The 18,950-nt window shown below is 38.6% G+C and overlaps 1 protein-coding gene across 3 annotated transcripts in view; it reads left to right on the top strand.

The window, feature by feature from the left end:
• The window catches only part of LOC126094488 (uncharacterized), a 271,037-nt gene extending 252,346 nt beyond the window's left edge, over positions 1 to 18,691 (top strand). For 2 of the 3 annotated variants that reach the window (XM_049908888.1, XM_049908890.1), the window contains 3 exons: positions 789 to 879; positions 4,697 to 8,442; positions 16,683 to 18,691. In XM_049908888.1, the coding sequence (XP_049764845.1) occupies positions 789 to 879; positions 4,697 to 8,430 (3,825 nt within the window). In that variant the 3' untranslated portion in view covers positions 8,431 to 8,442; positions 16,683 to 18,691. The remainder of the gene's footprint in view (positions 1 to 788; positions 880 to 4,696; positions 8,443 to 16,682) is intronic. The other variant, XM_049908889.1, reaches the window with a different exon arrangement.
• Positions 18,692 to 18,950: the final 259 nt, after the last annotated feature.

Below are 18,950 nucleotides of genomic sequence, written 5' to 3'. Positions count from 1 at the left end.
AACAAACATACACGGAAGCACATTGTATAACAAACTACTGGTAAAGATAAAAGAAATAAAAAAATTGTCTTCATTTAAGGAAGCAGTATTCAAATTTTTAATGACCAACTGCTATTATAGTGTAAAAGAATACCTGGAATAGCTTCATACTAAACAATTATATTTATGTACTCTGTGCCAATAGTAATTTTTATCTGAATGTTGCTATGATCTAAATAAATAATATGTACAAAAGTGCTAGAATTGTATGTGTTATATCTAAATATCAACTGTGTATTCCATGTAAAAAGTCTTTCTCATACGTCAATGTAAATAATCAAAGTTGTACATGCCATTTCAATGTGGTCTGATGTTATGTAGTCTACTATACACATCTGTATTTTGTATAGTATTGTTCACCCTATATGTGTGTGCGTATATATATACTATGTATTTTTTGACGAAATCCATGCAGTGTACATTGTCTCTGGATGAATAAACTACTACTACTATTTTAGTGCATAAGCATAAAAAGGGCAGGTACTGCAGAATGAGGGGTGATTACCCTATTTGTTGTTGCTATAATATCTGAGTTTTGATATGAAATCCAAAATCTAGCCTACATCAAAGGTTATAATATCATATGATTTTTGGGCATTGTTACACTTCTTTACTCATAAAGTAAATAGTAGTAACACATTCCTTCCAAAAATTGTGATCTCTTTACACAATGTTTTAATAGCTAGTAACAAAATATTAGAACAACATGTATCATAATTGTAACTGACTATCTTCTTCCATGTTCATAGATTTCTGCTGGGAGCTCCCTGCCTACAACCCCAGAAGTAAATGAAGAAGCATCTTGTAGGAGTACAAGTCCAGAGGTGAAACAAAGGAAAGGTATATTTTACCAATACCTTGTCTATGAAAGCCAAGGTGTAATATTCTTAATTTTGTTTATGTTTATGAAAAAAAGTAATACAAAGGGGAGTAACAGGAGCTAATAAAGCTCCTTGTTCAGCTTGAAAATCAAGCAAAGCTGGAAAAATGAAACACATTGAGCAATATAAATCTCAAGTTACCAACAGTTATCCATGTGTAATCAACAAATATGTAATTCCTGACAGATTAAAACTGCAAACCAGATCAGGATGTGAACCCAAAACCTCTGCTTTTCATGGGCAGTACTCTACAGACTGATCAATCCATGCATGATTCACAACCTACCTCCAGAGTCTTAGTTCTGCCAGTACCTCTCTCCTACCTTCCAAAACAGATGTTCTCCTGCTTATGTTGCAGACATAGCACAGAACATTATGGATTATTTCCATAGTGAATTTTTACTCTGCAGCATAGACAGCACTGATTTGAAACTTCTTGTCAGATTCTGGAAACAGTCCCCTAGGCTATGTCTAAGTCAGTTCTGTGCAATATCCATTCTTTGAGGAGTACTAATTCCATATGGTATGCAAGGGAACTTGCGTGAAGTTTGGACTCTAAGGAAAAGGTACTGGTGGAAGTTAGGCAGTGAGGGTATATTATGAGTCATGCTGGGAAAGTTCAGTGAGCAGCGCATTTGCCCACAAAGGGCCCAGATCTGCATTTTGAGTACCAGGTAGGCACACAGTTTTAATCTGCCAAAAAGTTTCAAATCATCACACACTTAAGTGCACAGAGAAAATTCATTCTGGAAACAAATATGTTGTTCATGACACATGTCATTTGTTTTATTCTATTATCCAAAAAGTTTTCTAAACTCTATAAGTAAGAGCTGTCTCTTCAGTTCACTTTAACTTAGTACATTCTACAGGACTTGATTTTATACAAGTGCTATTTACCTACCACTATGTATGACACTCAAACATTTCTGCTTTTCATTCCATTTATTTTTGGACCTTGCAACTGTTTTCATTTTCATTATTTTATGGTACTTTCTTATGTGGATGTGGAATGCATTTCAGAAAAGAAAGTTACTGAACCAACTGAGAATCATGACCACTTATATAATGTATCTTGTAAACATTTTACTTTACCCTGAGGTGACAAAATTCATGGCATATCTCCTGATATTGTGTCAGACTTCTTTCTCCCAGCATAGTGCAGCAACTCAACATGGTAGGGACTCAACAAGGTTGGAAGTCCCTGCATAAATATTAAGCCACACTGCCTCTACAGCCACCCATAATCGTGAAAGTGTTGCTGGTACAGAATTTTGTGCCTGAACTGACCTCTCAGTTATGTCCCATACGTGTTTGATGGGATTCATGTGAGGCAATCTGGGTGGTCAAAACATTTACTTAAATTGTCCAGAATGTTCTTAAAACTAATCACGAACAATTGTGGCCCGGTGATAATTCCATCATTGTTAGGGAATATGAAGTTCATGAATGGCTGCAAATGGTCTTCAAGTACCTGAACATAAATATTTACAGTTAATGATCAGTTCAGTTGGACCACAAGACCCAGTCCATTCCAGGTAAATACACCCAACACCATTATGGAGCAACCACCAGCTTGCAGTGTCTCGTTGACAACTTGGGACCTTGGATTCGTGGTGTCTGCAGCACACTTCAGCCCTACCATCAGCTCTTACCATCTGAAATCAGGACTCACCTGGCCAGGCCACGGCTGTCTAGCATCCGACCGATATGATCATGAGCTCAGGAGAGGTGCTGCAGGCAATTTAGTGCTATTAGCAAAGGCGCTCATGTCAGTCGTCTGCTGCCATGGCCCATTAATGCCAAATTTTGCCTCACTGTCCTAATGGATACATTCATCATACATTCCACATTGACTCTGGTGGTTATCTCATGCAGTTTCTTTGTCTGATAACACTGACCACTCTATGCAAACGCTACTGCGTTCAGTCATTAAGTGAAGGCTGTCAGCCACTGCATTGTTTGCAGTGAGAGGTTGTGCCTGAAATTTGTTATTCTCAGTACACTCTTGACACTGTGGGTCTCAGAATACTGAATTCCCTTATGATTTCTTAAATGGAATATCCCACGTGTCTAGCTCCAACTAACATTCTGCGTTCAAAGTATGTTAATTCCTGTCGTGTGGCCATGCTCAGTTGGAAACCATTTCACATGAATCACCTGAGTACAAATGACAAATCTGCCAATGCACTGTCCTTTTATACCATGTGTACATGATTCTACCATCACTAGTAGATGTGCATATCACTATCCTATGACTTTTGTCACCTCATTGCATGTAGTCAAACTACAAGAGCAAGTTGAAAAGTTATCAGTTAAGCAGTGAATGACTGTGGCTTTTTGGGCAGAAAAATCTATTTACTTTTGGAATATAGTCCCAGTTTATATTTTTGCACTTTACTGTGTGAAGGGACAAATGGTTAAGGAAGGCACTACACTCGGCAAAATTCCCATCACGGCAGCCATAATGTTTTCTGTGAACTCAAAATGCTTTTCCAGCCAAAATTGTACTTAGTTTCAGAAATAGAGTGCAATCAGCAAGTGATCTGGTGAATACAGTAGTTATTCTAAAAATGTATACTTCAATTTACTCACTTTTCCAATTGCAACACATCTAAGGTGACAAGTGAATTGTCAAGATGAAGGATTTTTATCCATTGTTTTACACTGCAGGACTTGCTTAATTTTTCTTGTAATGAGTGCCACCCTCATTGCTCTGATTGCTGATATTTTCTCTGGTATCAGCTGTTTCATAAACTCTTAATTGCAAATGCTTCAGTGCCACACAGTACACTTTCCCAGTGTTTGACCTGTGCTTCTATTTTTAGTGTGTCCTTCATGTGGAGTAGTAAAGCCACATCTGATTTTTTTTCTTCCAAATGCTGGGTATGAAGAATCTGAGTCCTTGTAAATCCTCACCAGCTTTGGATGAATGCTCACGTATGATAAACTACTCAGAACAAATATACGTTACTGGGATTTATCCATCTGAATGAAATAGACACAGTCATCACTTTCGAAAGATATGTGAACAAAACTATTCAGCAAGTGTAGTTGACACTTATTGAGATTATCATGCAGAATGTATGACATTTACCATTGGTATCAATGCCAATATTGTGCAAGTCTGGTAACTTTTTAATGTGCTCTAGTATAGTGAAGAATGTTTTATCATTATTTACTACTGGTAAACTGATGTTCTTTTGATCTAAGTCTAATGTTCTCTCCAAACATACTGTATATCATGTAGCTCTTTTACTTAGTCATGCAGAAAGGAAGAAAGATTAGGGTTTAAGTTCCTTCTCTTTGTATGATCCAATGTTTATAATTAATTACACACTATCGCTAATTTGCAATAATACATTTTTTTCTACACTTTGAAATATGACTAAGTGTATATAGCTCTAATAATAATCACATTGTTGTGTGAGTTGAAATATCATGATATTTACATGTCACATTTTTCTTATTGTGTGCTTTTCCCCTCCCATTTCACTACACTGCATGTACAACGAGTTCAGACTTTGCTCTCATACCACAAAATCACTTTCATTTATTCAGTGCTTTCAGGATTTTATTTTGTGTTTAACAGTCTTTCTTCTGTAGCTACACCAACGGCATATTTTCCAAATCTGCATGTTATGTCTTTTCAGTGAGCATGGCTCATTATTTATATACATGCGTGTTTATTTAATTTAATACCTTGTAATGAAACATTTATGTCAAAGCTTGCATGTTCATAAGCGCTGATGCATGGCTTTATTTACTGATGCTTGCAGAAAACGCATCTGAATTTAGCAAGAATGATGACACTGAAATTCCTGCTTGGCCTTCCACTGCAACTGAACACATGCTGCCACCTCTTGTGAATCTGCCTATTGAAATTCAACAAAAATCTGCATCTCTCCCTCCTGGATTAGCTCTCACTCCCGGAGAACATGTGAACAAACTGCCTCGAAGCCGGTCAAATGCTGCATACAGACAGACTGAAGCATCTTCAAGCAGCCGCTACAAACGAGCAGCATCTGCTTCAGAACTTGAAATGAATATGTCAAGTATAATTGCCCTAGAAGCTCTCACAAAATCAAGGGAAATGTTTGGCATTGTTGGGGAAGAGGATGAAGATGAGAAAGCAGACATTGCAGAAGATAAGGATGAAAATAAAGAAAAAGATGAAAAGAAAGAGGAAACAACCTTTTTCGGACGGCTCTTGTCGAGACGTAGTGGGAAAAAGAAAAAGGAAAAATCAGATGATGTAGACAGCAATCTTGGTGATAACTTAAACAAACAGATTTCAGCTCCACCACTGATACCAAAGCGAATAAATGAAGGTGGGCAATATGCCAATGACTTTTTCACTGATTTTACTTCCCATGCATCATCTAGGCATCATAATACCAAATTACAGCCACGAAGTTCTGCTGCCTCACGTCAGAGAGTAGAACCAATTAATTTACCACCAAGTCCTGAAATACAAAAAAGAGGAAAAGTTCTTGAAGTCCCTGAAGTTACTTCCATTCCTCCAAATGATTATGGCTCAGATATTTTGGTGACTGACAAAAATGATAATGTAAGTGTAGCAGAAAAAGTAGTTCCAGATGTGATGCATGGAAATCTCTCTGTTTCTCCTCCAAAACATGTGTGGACATCGCATAGTGCAGGAGGTAGCAAAGAACTTAATTCCACTTCATTGCAGCATATAAATGCAGATAAAAGATCTGAAAGTCAAGATTCTCTCTCCAATGAAAATGAATACAAATCTTCCTTCAGAATTGGTGAAGCACTAACTCATGAGCAACCACTTCCCAGTGCGTATGATGAAACTGATGAAAGAGAATGCAGTTCCTTGGTGAACACAGTTGAGAAACCAAGCTCTCCAAAATTTCCAGTCAAAAAGTCTCAGAGCTTTAGAACTGATATAGATTTTTCACAGAAAACTCACAAAAACCCAGCATCAAATACAAGCAATACATTAAGTAACATTGTTAAAGAAAGCCAAGATCTGAGCTTTCAGGAAGATGTAAGAGAAGTAGAAGAGACAACAATATCGTACAAAAGCACAATTTCAGCAACAATATCTGCTGATGAAACAAAAATTATGACAATCAGTAGTGAAAGACCACTGAGTTCAAAACCAATGGAAAAAGAATTATTGTTTTACGATGAAACTGCTACCAATGAGAAGACAAACCTGTTTGCAAACAATGTTTATGTATCAACAACAAGTGTTCTAAAAGAAAAGACAATTGAAAATATATTCACAAGTGTTTCATCTCCTGAAGTTCCTCTAGCTAAGGAAAATGTAGGATCTCTTGAAAAGGCTGCCTCTTCAGAAAGTGTCAGTACTGATCATTATTCCAAAACTTCATCTGTGCTGGACTCTAAACCACCAAAAACATCCTCAGGTAGTGAAAATGATACCAACTACACTCAACATGTAGTGTTGCCACCTGGCACTGATGGTATCACTATCACACAAACATTCACAAAACATGAAGAAACTAAAACAGACTTAAAAGGGAATGGTTCACATTTTATGCAGCAGCATAACATGGATATCTATAAAGGTGAAAATACAATGGAGGAAGTTGTAAAAGCTGACCTTTCTGTAGACACTCGGCCTTCTATAGCAGCAATAAATGATGCAACTCAACAGCCAAATGAGCTGGTGATAACTGCACAAGAATCAACAAAAACGGAGTCGAATTTACCTGAAATGCTAAGTGGACAAGAAAGCACTGCAAAGAGTTTTGATAATGCCAGGAAAAGTGCTGATTTACCAAAAACATCCCCTGGATTATCTCAGCAGGAAAAAGATTTACTTGCACACAATTTTACTCCCCGACCACAACCAACAAAACGTGAACCTCGGCTTGCTACTGCATCAGAACACGTTCCTGAATTTCTCAGAATCCAGCTGAATCGTGTTGATAGTCAGCCTGCAGTGAATGTAATTTTTGATACTGATAAACCTGATCCACAAAGAAGTCGTTTGAAAAGTATTGATGAGAAGTTAGGTATAAAGACTGAACAGACAGATGAAGCCGATGAACAAGCAAAAAGGTCATCACTCATTTCTGAGACATCCCAGGAAACACATGGAACAACATCTTCCATTAAGCAGAAGATCTTTAGAGAAGAACAGTTCAAAGCAGTTAAGGATGGTGCTGATGGTAGAAATGTAACTGGAAAACCTGTTGGCCACACATCGGATGGCATACAGAAGATATGTGAACCTGCTTCTACATTTGAAGAAATAGCAAAGCCAGAAGCAGGAATAAACAATCCTGTGAAAACAAAGAGAAGTATATCATTAACAGCAACTCCAAGTCAACAGAATAGAAATTACTCAGTTGTTTCAATATCATCTGAAATGCAAACAGCACGCCACCCATCAAAGTTTGCTTTTAAGAAACAATCGTCTAGTTTTGATTCTCCAGATTCTCACGTCCCTTTGAATGATAATATCCTAAATGAATCTGAAGATATGAAGACCATAAATAAGTATGAAGGGTCCATAAGTACAAAAGATTTTGGTACACAAGATGTAGTAATTCGTAAAAAATCTGTACAAAGGGACCCTATCCTCAGAAAGGAGGAAGACTGTTTTCCTCCTGTTGAAAGGTTTTCATCAGGACGTGAGTCAGTCTGTTCTGAGGCAAGTTCTACAGATAATAGCCACAGGAGCTCAAGATCAAAAGAAACCTTTGGATCAGAGTCAGGCAGTGTATTTGAGAATAGTATGAACGAAGTAGTTCTACGTAAAAAGTCAGTGACAAAAGAGATAGGCCTTAAAAATGAGGAAGAACCTGAGTTACTCAAAGTATTTGCTAGAAGATCTCTTAAACTGAAAGATAGTGATATTGAAGTTCTTAGCCAACAAAGTCTCTCATCAAAGAACCGGGAAAACCAAGCCGTCTCTGACACTCAGGCAACAAAATCAAGAGATAGTGACAAGGAAAATGAATGTGGAGATTCACCTAAAGAAGAGAGGAAAAAGTTGCCTATTAAGGAACCACTTGTTGAGTCAAAACACCACTCAGACATAGTCCCTGAACCACCTATTAAATTAGCTGCCCCCGTGAATAATACCCGACACAGCAGCCCAGCAAATTTTAAGTATCAAAGAAGTATAAGTGGAAGCAGCACTGCAAGCAATGAGAACACAAACATAAACGAGAACATTTTATCACCCTATAAAAAGGATAACATGAGCCCCGAAAAACGCATTAGAAATAGAACTGTTCCTGAATCACAGCGCACAGATAGTTGCTTCATTTCTTCAGAAAGAACTCCACACAGAGCTTGGGCAAACATATATAAAGAGAAAGAAATGCACATTGTAAGCACTGAGAGCAAAACAGCAGCAGAGAGACTGAATACCCAGACTGATAATGAGACTAATGCTTCAGAGGTTGAAGAAAGCAGCATTCCAAGATTCAAGCGCATACAGCAGAGGCGAGAGGAATGGGAGCAACGAGCACAGCTGGCCTCAAAGAGGAATCTGCCTTAGGTGCTAAAACTGGTAAGTGCAATCAAAAATTTAAAAAAAAAGTATAGATGCTAGAAATTACACATTTCATATCAGTTACTTGTACAGCTGAAAGTTCTAAAGTAACCGACAAGTATGAAATTTTAAGCCTACAACCTTACATTTTTATTTCGGAACTGACTTACTTACAACTGATTCTATGCTTAATAAGCTTTTGAACTTGCTTGCTGAAGTGTAATTAACAACATGTTTCATTTTATACTATGCAGTCAAACAGAACTCAACAACATATATTGTTTTACAGCAGACCTTTTGTATTTATGTTTACAAAACTTTAAGCTAAAAATTAAAGACAAAAATTGAAAACACAAATAAATAAATGGAGCTTATATTTGACTAACAGACTGCTAAATAAACACTTCCTTTTGAGTTTGATGAAGTGTTACACAAGATAACAGGTACTATAAATAATGAGTATGCATTTCACCATATAGTGGAGATGCTGAGTCACTGATAGACACAACAAAAAGGCTGCCACAAAATAAGCTTTCAGCCAACAAGGCCAATGTCCAAAATAGACCCCCCCCCTCCTCACACACACACACACACACACACACACACACACAAAAGCAGTCTAGTCAGAATGACTGTGGATAGAAGGTGTGCTTGCTTGTGTGAATGTCTGTGTTTCTTTCTTTTCAGAAGAAGGCCTTCACTGAAAGCTCGTATGTAACTGTCTTTTTGATGATACAGCCTGTAACTCAATGTATTGTCTTTATGGTGAGAGGAGTCTGTCCATTCTATAGTATTTCTGGTATTCCAAACTGGATTTCCCATTGTTTGACTTCTTGACTATAGGCAGTTGCAACAAAGTTGAGAAGAAGGCTTGTGACCATTATGGAAACTCTGAGCACATCGTATGTCTGTGGTTTATTGGGTCACTACACTCAACAGATCACTAGTTGTAAAAAATTATATTTGTGGACATGTTTTAAGCATTGCCCACCATCAGCAAATCTCCCAAATGAAACACCATTTCCTGAAAGTATAAGCACAATGTATCCATGCCACTAAGAGTAAAAGTATTCAAAAACATTCACAATTAAGTCTAGATAACATATAGAAAGCTTTAACACATAGTGCAGTGTCACATAATTACAATCACAACACTGGAGTTCAACTAATGGCAGGCTACTGTTTCAAAGAGTAATTAACAATACATGCCACCCAGTGACATCACTTTATGTTTGTAGTGGCTTTAAAAATATACGCTAAAAGTAAGCAGACACATTAATACAAAAACAATATCAGAAAGCATGTAAAGATAATTGGAGCAATCACCTATAATAAAATTAAAACAGTAGTTCCCAGTGAAATCTGCAAGGGTTTATTCCACAAGATTAACAATAACAATGCATATGGTATTACAATAGATAAAGCTCTTCTGGATATGGTCTGGACCCAGTGTGGTGCTGTGGTTAGGGCATGGCTGGCACTTGGTAATGCTCGGCAGGGTGCAGCAGGCACCTGGTAATTGACACTGCAACGAATGTGGTGTGATGGTATCCATTGAGACTTGCAGCATCAGTAGCATAATGAGCCAGCTGCTACTGCAGCATGCATTGGCAGCTGCTGGCAAAGCAGCACTGAATCAGCAGTGACCTCCTGGGATGCGGCGAGCCCTACAGGCCACTGAGGGCAATTTTACTCTGGCTGATAGTGGAGTCATTTCTGACTAGTGGGCTGCAGTGGCTGATGTAATTTCCCAGAGTGTGAGAACCTCTGCTTGTTTGTGGCTTCAACACAGCCTATGAAGGTAGGCAGACTGATATGTGCATAATCACATGACGATGATCACAGCACTGCAATTGATAGTGTGCACACATACATCTGTAGCCACATGACTGCAGATGAGGGACATATTTCTGTGATCATCATGCTGCTATCAGCAGCAAGTGTACAGCTTAGCAGGGAACTGGTGCCTCCACACTGCTGTCAGCAGTGAGTGTACAGCTAGCAGGGAATTGGTGCCTCTGACAAAGAAATGCCTTCAGCCAGCCACCAGATAAACAGCAGCGTGGAGGGGTAATTTTAGTGGTTGTAGTAACTCAGATAAGGACTAGCTATAATACTCCTCCAAGCTTAGGAGGAGGTAGTGGGGCGATCAACTGAAAAGAAATGACAGAAGAGGGGGAAATGGAACCCCAGAGACCCTGGGTGGAGGGTCCACGAGGAACACCATAAGGAAGAGCGACTGCAAGGGCATTGACAGCCATTAGAACTGAAGGCTTGATGGTAGCTCCCAGGATGCACGGTGTGCAGAAAAACATGCAAAGGAGAGCCAGGAAGGAGGCCCAAAGTGTCGGTGAAGATGTCACCAGGTGTGCCACAGGCATAGGACGATGACATGTGCAAATGATAGGAAGATGCATCACTGAAAAGAAAGACAGACAATGCACAGGCACCCAGAGAAAGGCTTGGGCTTGAAACATGCTGTGCAGCCTGTAGGGCTGACAACAAGGTCAGGCGCAGAAGTGCCAAAGATGACACAGAAAGCACAAAAGAACACGAGAAGGACTAACAGGTGTCCCGCAACGGTGGGAAACTGTAATGGTGTCATCGGCAGCTAATGGGAGGAGAGACCCAACCAACAGCAGCTGCTGGATACATGACAGGGCTGGCCAGGCACCTGCAGCTGGTGGGAGTCATGAGCTTGATCATTGACAGCCAGTGGAGATGCAGAAGGATCAGCAGGGTGTTGGCCCAGACGTTGGGAATGCTGGAACAACCACATCACCACCTTATGCGCCCACACATGGTAGCAAGAGCACAGACATTGGCAGCCACTGGCAAGGCAGTGCTTGATCAGCAGTGACCACCAAGGGTGTGGCGACCACAACAGGCCAGTGAGAGTGATGTTGCTCTGGTCTCTGCTGCATTGGCGGCAGCTGGAAGATAGCGCTCGGCCAGTGAGACTGCCTGGGACGATATCGATGGAGTGTGCTGGCATAGAGCTGAAACATTAGTAAGTGTCAGGGACCAAAGGGAGTGATGGGTCACCCAAGGCAGCCCCCAAGGATGTGGCAATACTGATGGACAGGTGAGACGGATGATGAGACTCTGACTGGTGGGCTGCAAGAGCCTGGCATAATTGCAGAGACTGGAAGAATCATATGCCTACTGGTGGCCTCAGCACAGCCTATAAAGGAAGGTGAACTTATTCACCAGTAATCACGTGACTTTGGTTGTAGTGCCACTATGGACAGTTTCTGTGCAGTAGCCATGTGATCACGGATGAAGAAAATATTTCCGTAATCACCAACCCACTGTCAGTGGTGCATTTACAGCTTAATGGGAAATTGCAGCACAGCCAAAAGACATTCACAGTATCCAAGATAGTGTTGGTGATTGTAGTGGCCCAGTTAGGGTCCAGCCAAAACAAAAACTATAGTGAAAAGTGTACAGACAGAGTACATAAAAAGTCAAGTGATTCATATGAGAGCTGATGGGAAAGGGATGACTGGAGGACAGGGATGAGGATGTTGGGACAGGCTCTAACCAATTGTATCTCCTACAAATGAGAGCCAATAACACTGAAAATTGGTGAATCTAGCATTATAGAAGAATAAATCACCTCAAGGTGTTTAGGAAATGCATGAACACCATAACAAGGAGAGGAAGTGGAGGCATCAGGTATCGGGATAAGTAACTTCATTGATTTGTAGACTGTAATAATTAAATTTATAAAACCACCAAATAATTGTAACTGTCAAATAGTACCTGCATCTAAGTGAATAAGGAGTTTTCACTTCACACTTTATGCTCTCCCCCACTCCCTCTCCCCCCTCTCCTTTTGTGTGTGTGTGTGTGTGTGTGTGTGTGTGTTTTACCTTTTTGGATATGCTCTGAATACGTAGATTTCAAATTCCCTTGCACAGTGTGTTCTTACTGCATTTGTGCCTTCAGTGTGTTCTTACTGCATTTGTGCCTTGAAAATGATAGGGTGTGCACTTGTTGAAATAACAGTGGACACTGAAGACACAACTGGGCTGCATTCAATTAAATTATATGAACATTTTATATGCTAGGAGAAACTCGGGTTTCACAGTATGAACCACAATACACGAGAGAGACAAAATATGATATCTCTTTATACCACCATGTCATTCCTTTCAAAACTCACTAATTTCAGTTTCAATGTTTCCCTGTCTTCCACCAGTTCCCAGATTTAATATGTACTGATTTCTTTGAGATGTGTCCAACACTCCTCAGATTCGTCTGCACTAGTCTTTTCTCCAAATCTAACTTTCACACCTCTCTCCAAAATTTTCATTGTTTTGTAAAGATTATTCATGATATGAAGAACCCATATTATGATTTTCACACAGTTGTTATAAGGCTTCAAAAAGGGGGAAAATATTGTTGACTGCACCATGTGGTACTTAGGGGCTCAGTTTCTGCACTGTTTTCAAATAGATGGTATGATGCAGAAGCAACAGCTTTCTTCTGTTCCTGAAAATGAAATGTAGTAGTAAAATGTTGACGCCATTCTAATCGGCACGGTGATAAATTATGACAGACTTCCTGATGCACTGTGGTATAAAAGCAAAATGGTGGCCTTTTAGAAGTGTCAGGCAAAAGTGGTTGTGTGGGAGGGGGGCTGCAAGGTTGGTGACTCTCAGGCCTAAGTCTGCAGGAGCAGCCCTAGCTCCTTTCCCCCAAGCTAGACATCAGTGAATGGTATGTAGAGAATATAAGTGCATGGTAGTCGTCCAGTGGGTGGCTGCCCTTGGCTGGGGCTCATCCTACATGCCTATCCCCTACACCAACACAATTATAGAAGTACTACGTTCTCATGAAATACAAAATTTATTTTATGGCTATTTTGTGTCTGAGATTGTGAGAGCTATGAATGTATCCAACTTCAGCTCCTTCCTCATGCTGAACAATGTGGTACATTTCCCAAGAATATGGGCCATTGTCCAGGGGTCATAAACAAATTAGGTTGGAGTCATTTTCATTATGATGAAATGTGTGGGTCTACCTGGTGTGACATCTTTGGGATGTCATTCAAACAACTGTGATTCACTTAACCTGTCTTAATTTGTTAGGGGTGGCTGTAATTTGCTATTCCTCTAGCAATAATTTTAAAATTAAATGCCTTTGTTGAAAGTGTACATCAGCAGCAGCTGTTCGAAGATCTAAAAATCTTTTCATGGTTTGTTTGGCCATTTGATCAGCCAAGTGTATGAACGTAAGGAAGAAGCAGCATGGTGAAACTGCTAACTGGTCCTGGATGTCAGATACCAGTATTTAATGTTGGTAACATTTAACAGTGGTTTCTAAGCATCTCATTGAATCACAGCAAAATAGGAAGCTCTTTCTCTACTGATGTGATGCAGGGATTTGGTGATGGCTGAAATTTCAACAGTAAACACACAACATGCATTCGGTATGGATCACTGTTCAGAGCCACCTGTGTGACTGAAAGCAAAGCCAACTCAACTGTTAATTCTTGAACCATAAATGTAGACTTTTTTGGGTTGGGATAGTATTTGAGAACTGAGCAAAGCAGTCATCAGAAAGTGTTCTCCCTTGATCCCAGAGGCAGGCTAGAAGCATCACAGAATGATTCAGTTACCATGGAGGTATCCTAGGAAGAGTTTTGTGTGCATAAACCAGTGAATGAGGTTACAGGTCATTTCTCAGAGCTTCTATTTTCGTCCAGGCTGGTTTACTTATTCAATGTTTGGTTCATAAAGAGTGTGTCCTGATGGTGATGAAAAAGAACTTAGTAACATATGTGATTGGGTGTTTGATGGATTGTTGGTGAAAAAAAAACTTAGTAACATACATGTTTGGGTATCTGGTGGATTGTTATTGCATAATTTACAAGTAACTGATGTCACAAGACTCTTAGTGATGGGGTTCCTGTCTCTTCCAGCAGATTGTTGATAGAGTTCACATGGAAGCTCCAGTTGTCAGTGTCATGCCACTGTGGTAGACCAGACTGAGGAAATATTATACTAAAAGAGCAACTTGATCCATACATAACAACCCATAGTGAATTGTAAAAATGTTGCTGAGTCATGTGATCACCTTCCCAATTGGTGCTACTGAGGAACCAGTGTGTATTGAGCTTCATCATGCAGTTGGCTTTCAGTTGACATAAATACAGGCGGCAATCATCAGCTTGCTGTCAAGGAGAAAACTCAGGAAACAGTGTTCAATCAATTCTAGTAATTTGTTGCCCACATAGAGCTCAGGGACCATAAATGGGCTTTTGATAGAGATAACTGAAGTCCATATTTCTCTACTCAGTTTTGTGCCTTTGGGTGCTGGAGGTGATGCTCAGTAGTGCCTATTGTGCAGCACTGTGCTGGAGGCAAAAGTCATCCACATATAGTGATGGTAAGACCATCTGGCCCACTGTGGTTATGAACTGCTTTAATACTGATGCCAAACACTGTGACACTCAGAGCAAATACCTGGGATTCTCCATCATCCTGATCATATCATCCACTTATATCACTCCAATCTGGACACAAAGCCTAGATAGAGATAGGAAGTTACTTATGAAAATCTGCAGGTGGCCCAAAAACTACATCCATGGAGTGTTGATAGGTTATGATGATGCTAGGCACTATTGTGTGTTTTATGCAGATAAGAGGACACAGCAATTAGGTGGTGGCAATTTACAAAAGTGTCTCGAGCTGTGGAGTCCAAATGTACCAGGGGTTAGTGGTGTATTAGAATGCATGGAAGCCGAATTTGATATCAGAATAAGAGCCCATATGACTTGAGGCACCCAAGAATTCACCAGTTTACCATCCTTTCTAATAGCTTGAAAAAGTCTGTACGTTATGCTGATACGTCTTTAACTATGTGAGGAGTGTGTTTCCTTTCCAGGTTTCAGAAAAGGACAATATTCCTTTCTTGTCACTTCCCTTGGCATGTATGATTAAAGCTGTTGACTCTTGTTGGATTTCATGCTGTGTCAGTTCACAGTGAGCCTGTAATGTTTCGGAAGGCCTGTGCTATACACTTCCATCTTTTGTAAAAGTGCCAATATCCATAGCCGGTTGTCTTTGGCCATTGATGGTGGCTCACCACATTGGCCCCTCAATAGCAATTTAACCAACACCCAGCCCTAGGTTTATATGGTTTACATATTGCACTGATGCTCAATGAAATACATGTCTTACTTCTTCCAATGCAGGTTTATGAACTGCACCGAAGGCAAGCATCCCTACCACGTCTCATGAGGTTTGGTGTCACACTTGATCTAAATGCCTCCTGAACTGTAGTGTTGCAGAATCCATTTGCTGGGCAAACCACAAACATATTCTTGAAATTAAACTTATGCTCCTCCATTAAACACTGCTCAGCAAACATGATTCATCTATAACTTTGTATTACATTGCATGTATGTTCAGTACAATGTACAGAATACAGCCCTGTGTCAGTCTGATGTAAAGACTTTCCATATTAGAAAGGAATGTAATAGATCTCAGATCTATGAAGCCCAAGGTTGTATTTTATGATGCTCAAACATTTGTTAGTGTTTGTTGGTGATCAAAAGGTGACTTGATTCCTTCTTGTTTAGAGCTTGATCAATTCTTGTGAAGGCAGAGTTAGCATACAGTAAGAATGCAGTTATGGTATCTTTCTTCAGTCTTTACCTAAGTCTCTTTTCTTCAGTGCATCTTGTGAACCTGCACTGGAAGCAATAAGGTGGGAGTGACATGCTGCATTTCATGTGGTGACAATGGAGAGCAAATGCAAGCTGCTCTCCGTGTAAACACAGGGTCAGGTGACAAACTGTTGTGTAGGGTCTGTCATGGGGGTTTCAATTTCAGTCACTCCTGGTGACTATACAAGGAGTTGGATAGCAAAATACTAGCATTTTCCCAGAAGATTGGAAGGAGTGTATATACCTTCTGAAACATTGTCCACCTCAGTGAACTGATGTGGGAAGAAACCCAAGATTTTTATTGTACTGACATGTCACAAAAACCTTCATTTGGATAACATTCTTATCTAACATGATGACTTTATTTATCTGGTTCATTTCAACTTTTTGACTCGCAGCCTAGATAACAAAAGGGAAAAAACTGTGACCTCACAAGATCAAGCTATGTCATTCAGTTCCAGGATCATTCTGAACAGTAGTGTAGTACTTATTAATGTTGTTTATGTCACTTTTGTCTTGGTTTAGTTGCACTTTATGTCTGAAAATCTCATACTGAAATTGTCGTCTCTTTATTTTACAGAATGTAACCCAAGAAGAAACAAAAGAAATGTTCTCCTCCATTGCTGGAGATGGTAGCAAATTACATGAATATTTTGTTACTCACTTCACAAAGAGTGAAATTGGTTTCATGGAGCAATCACTGCAACTACATAAACCATATTTTGTAATGCTAATGGGCAAGTATTTCAATACTGGAGACGATTGTGTAATTTTACACTTTTGAGATAAAATATTAGTTTGTCACATGAATAGCTTTTCATAACATTTTGTGAGATGAGGTTACATATTTTAGACTTTTTTATGTCCAAAGGTGCATAGTTTCATTGTGGAGTTTTTGTGGTAATGCATTTCAGATGAGACATTTATTTCAAATGACTTATAAGTAAATACTACCCTGTGCAAGAAAAATGAAACTATAAAAACAAAGCACGATGGTTAGTATTGGAAGAGAGACTCTGTCACAGCTTAGAGACAGAAAATGTCATGAAGTAGAACTCAGCAACTGAGTTTTTAATAAGTTTGGCTAACTGACCTACATCTCTATCGAAATTCAACTTTTTTTAACAAGCTGAAGGAATTTGTAACATTAGATATCTGTGAAATGATCTGCTGACCAATAACCACACATTCAGAAGTGATCTTCCAGCAGATATCTTGAAAGTTATTAATGGTGTATTAATGTCTGAAAACTATGCATTTGAATTCACTATTGAGCTCATTCATGACAATGAAATATATGTTTGTTTGTTTTTTTTTTCTCCATCATGTGAATTAGTAAATTATGTAAAGAGAGTATTTCTCCATGTTCTTTCAGTCACAAAATTTGAAAGAGTTTTATTTCATGATTTCTTTTTCTTGAAGCAAGATGCCATATGTCAACACTTCTTTCATTTATAATCATTCCACTGTTTGTTCTTTTCCTTGTTTTTGGAAAATACTTGTAAAATTTAAATTTTCTGTACAGATTCTAGTTTCTGATGTGCTATGCATCTGCTATTATGCTTAAATAATTCCACAACCATTATACACAGTATGTGTCTTCTGTGTTCTGTTCTTTTGATGAAGCAATTGTCATGTGACAATGGCATCTCACATAACTGTTGAATCATTCTTTTATATTTTCCAGAATAGATAGAGAGTATACTTCTAGATAAAGTGAATTAAAATTTATGGCATATCATAAATTAATTTTACATACTTTCGTTTCTGGACTGTGTTAACTAACGAGTGATATTTTTGTATAAGTGTGTACATATATATTTAATTGTATATAAACACAATTGTATTATATCTCCATAGGTACAGTATACTATTTCCAAATATTTTGTTGTATTAAGCCATTGTACTTTTTGGTACTATCAGAATTGTGATCTGTGTATGGCAGGTGTATTTTTGTTTAATAAACCATATAGGAGAGTTTCTCTCTTAAATGTATTATGTGCATAAAACAATAAATTAGCTAGCACCTCCACACAAGTGCCTTTCAGGGATGCTCCTGTCTAAGAATGAGTGAAAAGTGCTTTGCATGCATCCAAGAACTATTATTCGGTGCAAGGATGCCAACTGTATGGTTGTCAAAATTAAAATGTAGTTTATTGATTTTCCTAACAGATATCCATATTTATCAACTGACTGAACTGTCACTGTAAATATTTGATTATTACAATATATATTGTGGTATTTGTTAAAAGTATTAAAAGTTTAAATGTGCAAGTAAACTATGTTGTAGCAAGTTCATTTTAGATCATTTAAACAGGAAGGCTGTGTGTGTCTGTGTCTTACTATGTAGTGTTACAAAATATAAATATGTTGCTTTAGAAAAGCACAGAGCGTATTTTTATGAAAGGAAGTCATGCCTACAGCTTAAATGCTATCAATGTGAAAAGATGAATCATGATGTAATATACCTTCTCAAAACCTATATGTACATCATCCATATTATTTACGCTTTGTACATGCTGAAAATTGGAAATGATTTTGTTAACAAGGCAACATTAAACATTTAAATATATATATATATTTCATCCACAAGGTTATATTTCATCTCTCACCAATAACCACATCCTGAGATAATATACATTTCTTACGAATAATGCTCCTGCAGAAGCCAGCATCATAACAGAGAGTAAAATATAATTAAGATGATTTGTGTCTCCTGCACTACTGCTTAGTGTGTAGACAATGAGTGACTTATTTAAATTTTATAATATCTTGGAAGTTCAAATGTATTTGTAAGTCTAAACACACAAACACACACATGTGCACACGCTCATATGCACTCATACAC

Source organism: Schistocerca cancellata, chromosome 8, assembly GCF_023864275.1.
Source record: "Schistocerca cancellata isolate TAMUIC-IGC-003103 chromosome 8, iqSchCanc2.1, whole genome shotgun sequence".
NCBI classification, from domain to species: Eukaryota; Metazoa; Arthropoda; class Insecta; order Orthoptera; family Acrididae; genus Schistocerca; species Schistocerca cancellata.
Note: the sequence above shows the minus strand (reverse complement) of the source record. Positions and strands in the feature narration are given on the sequence as shown.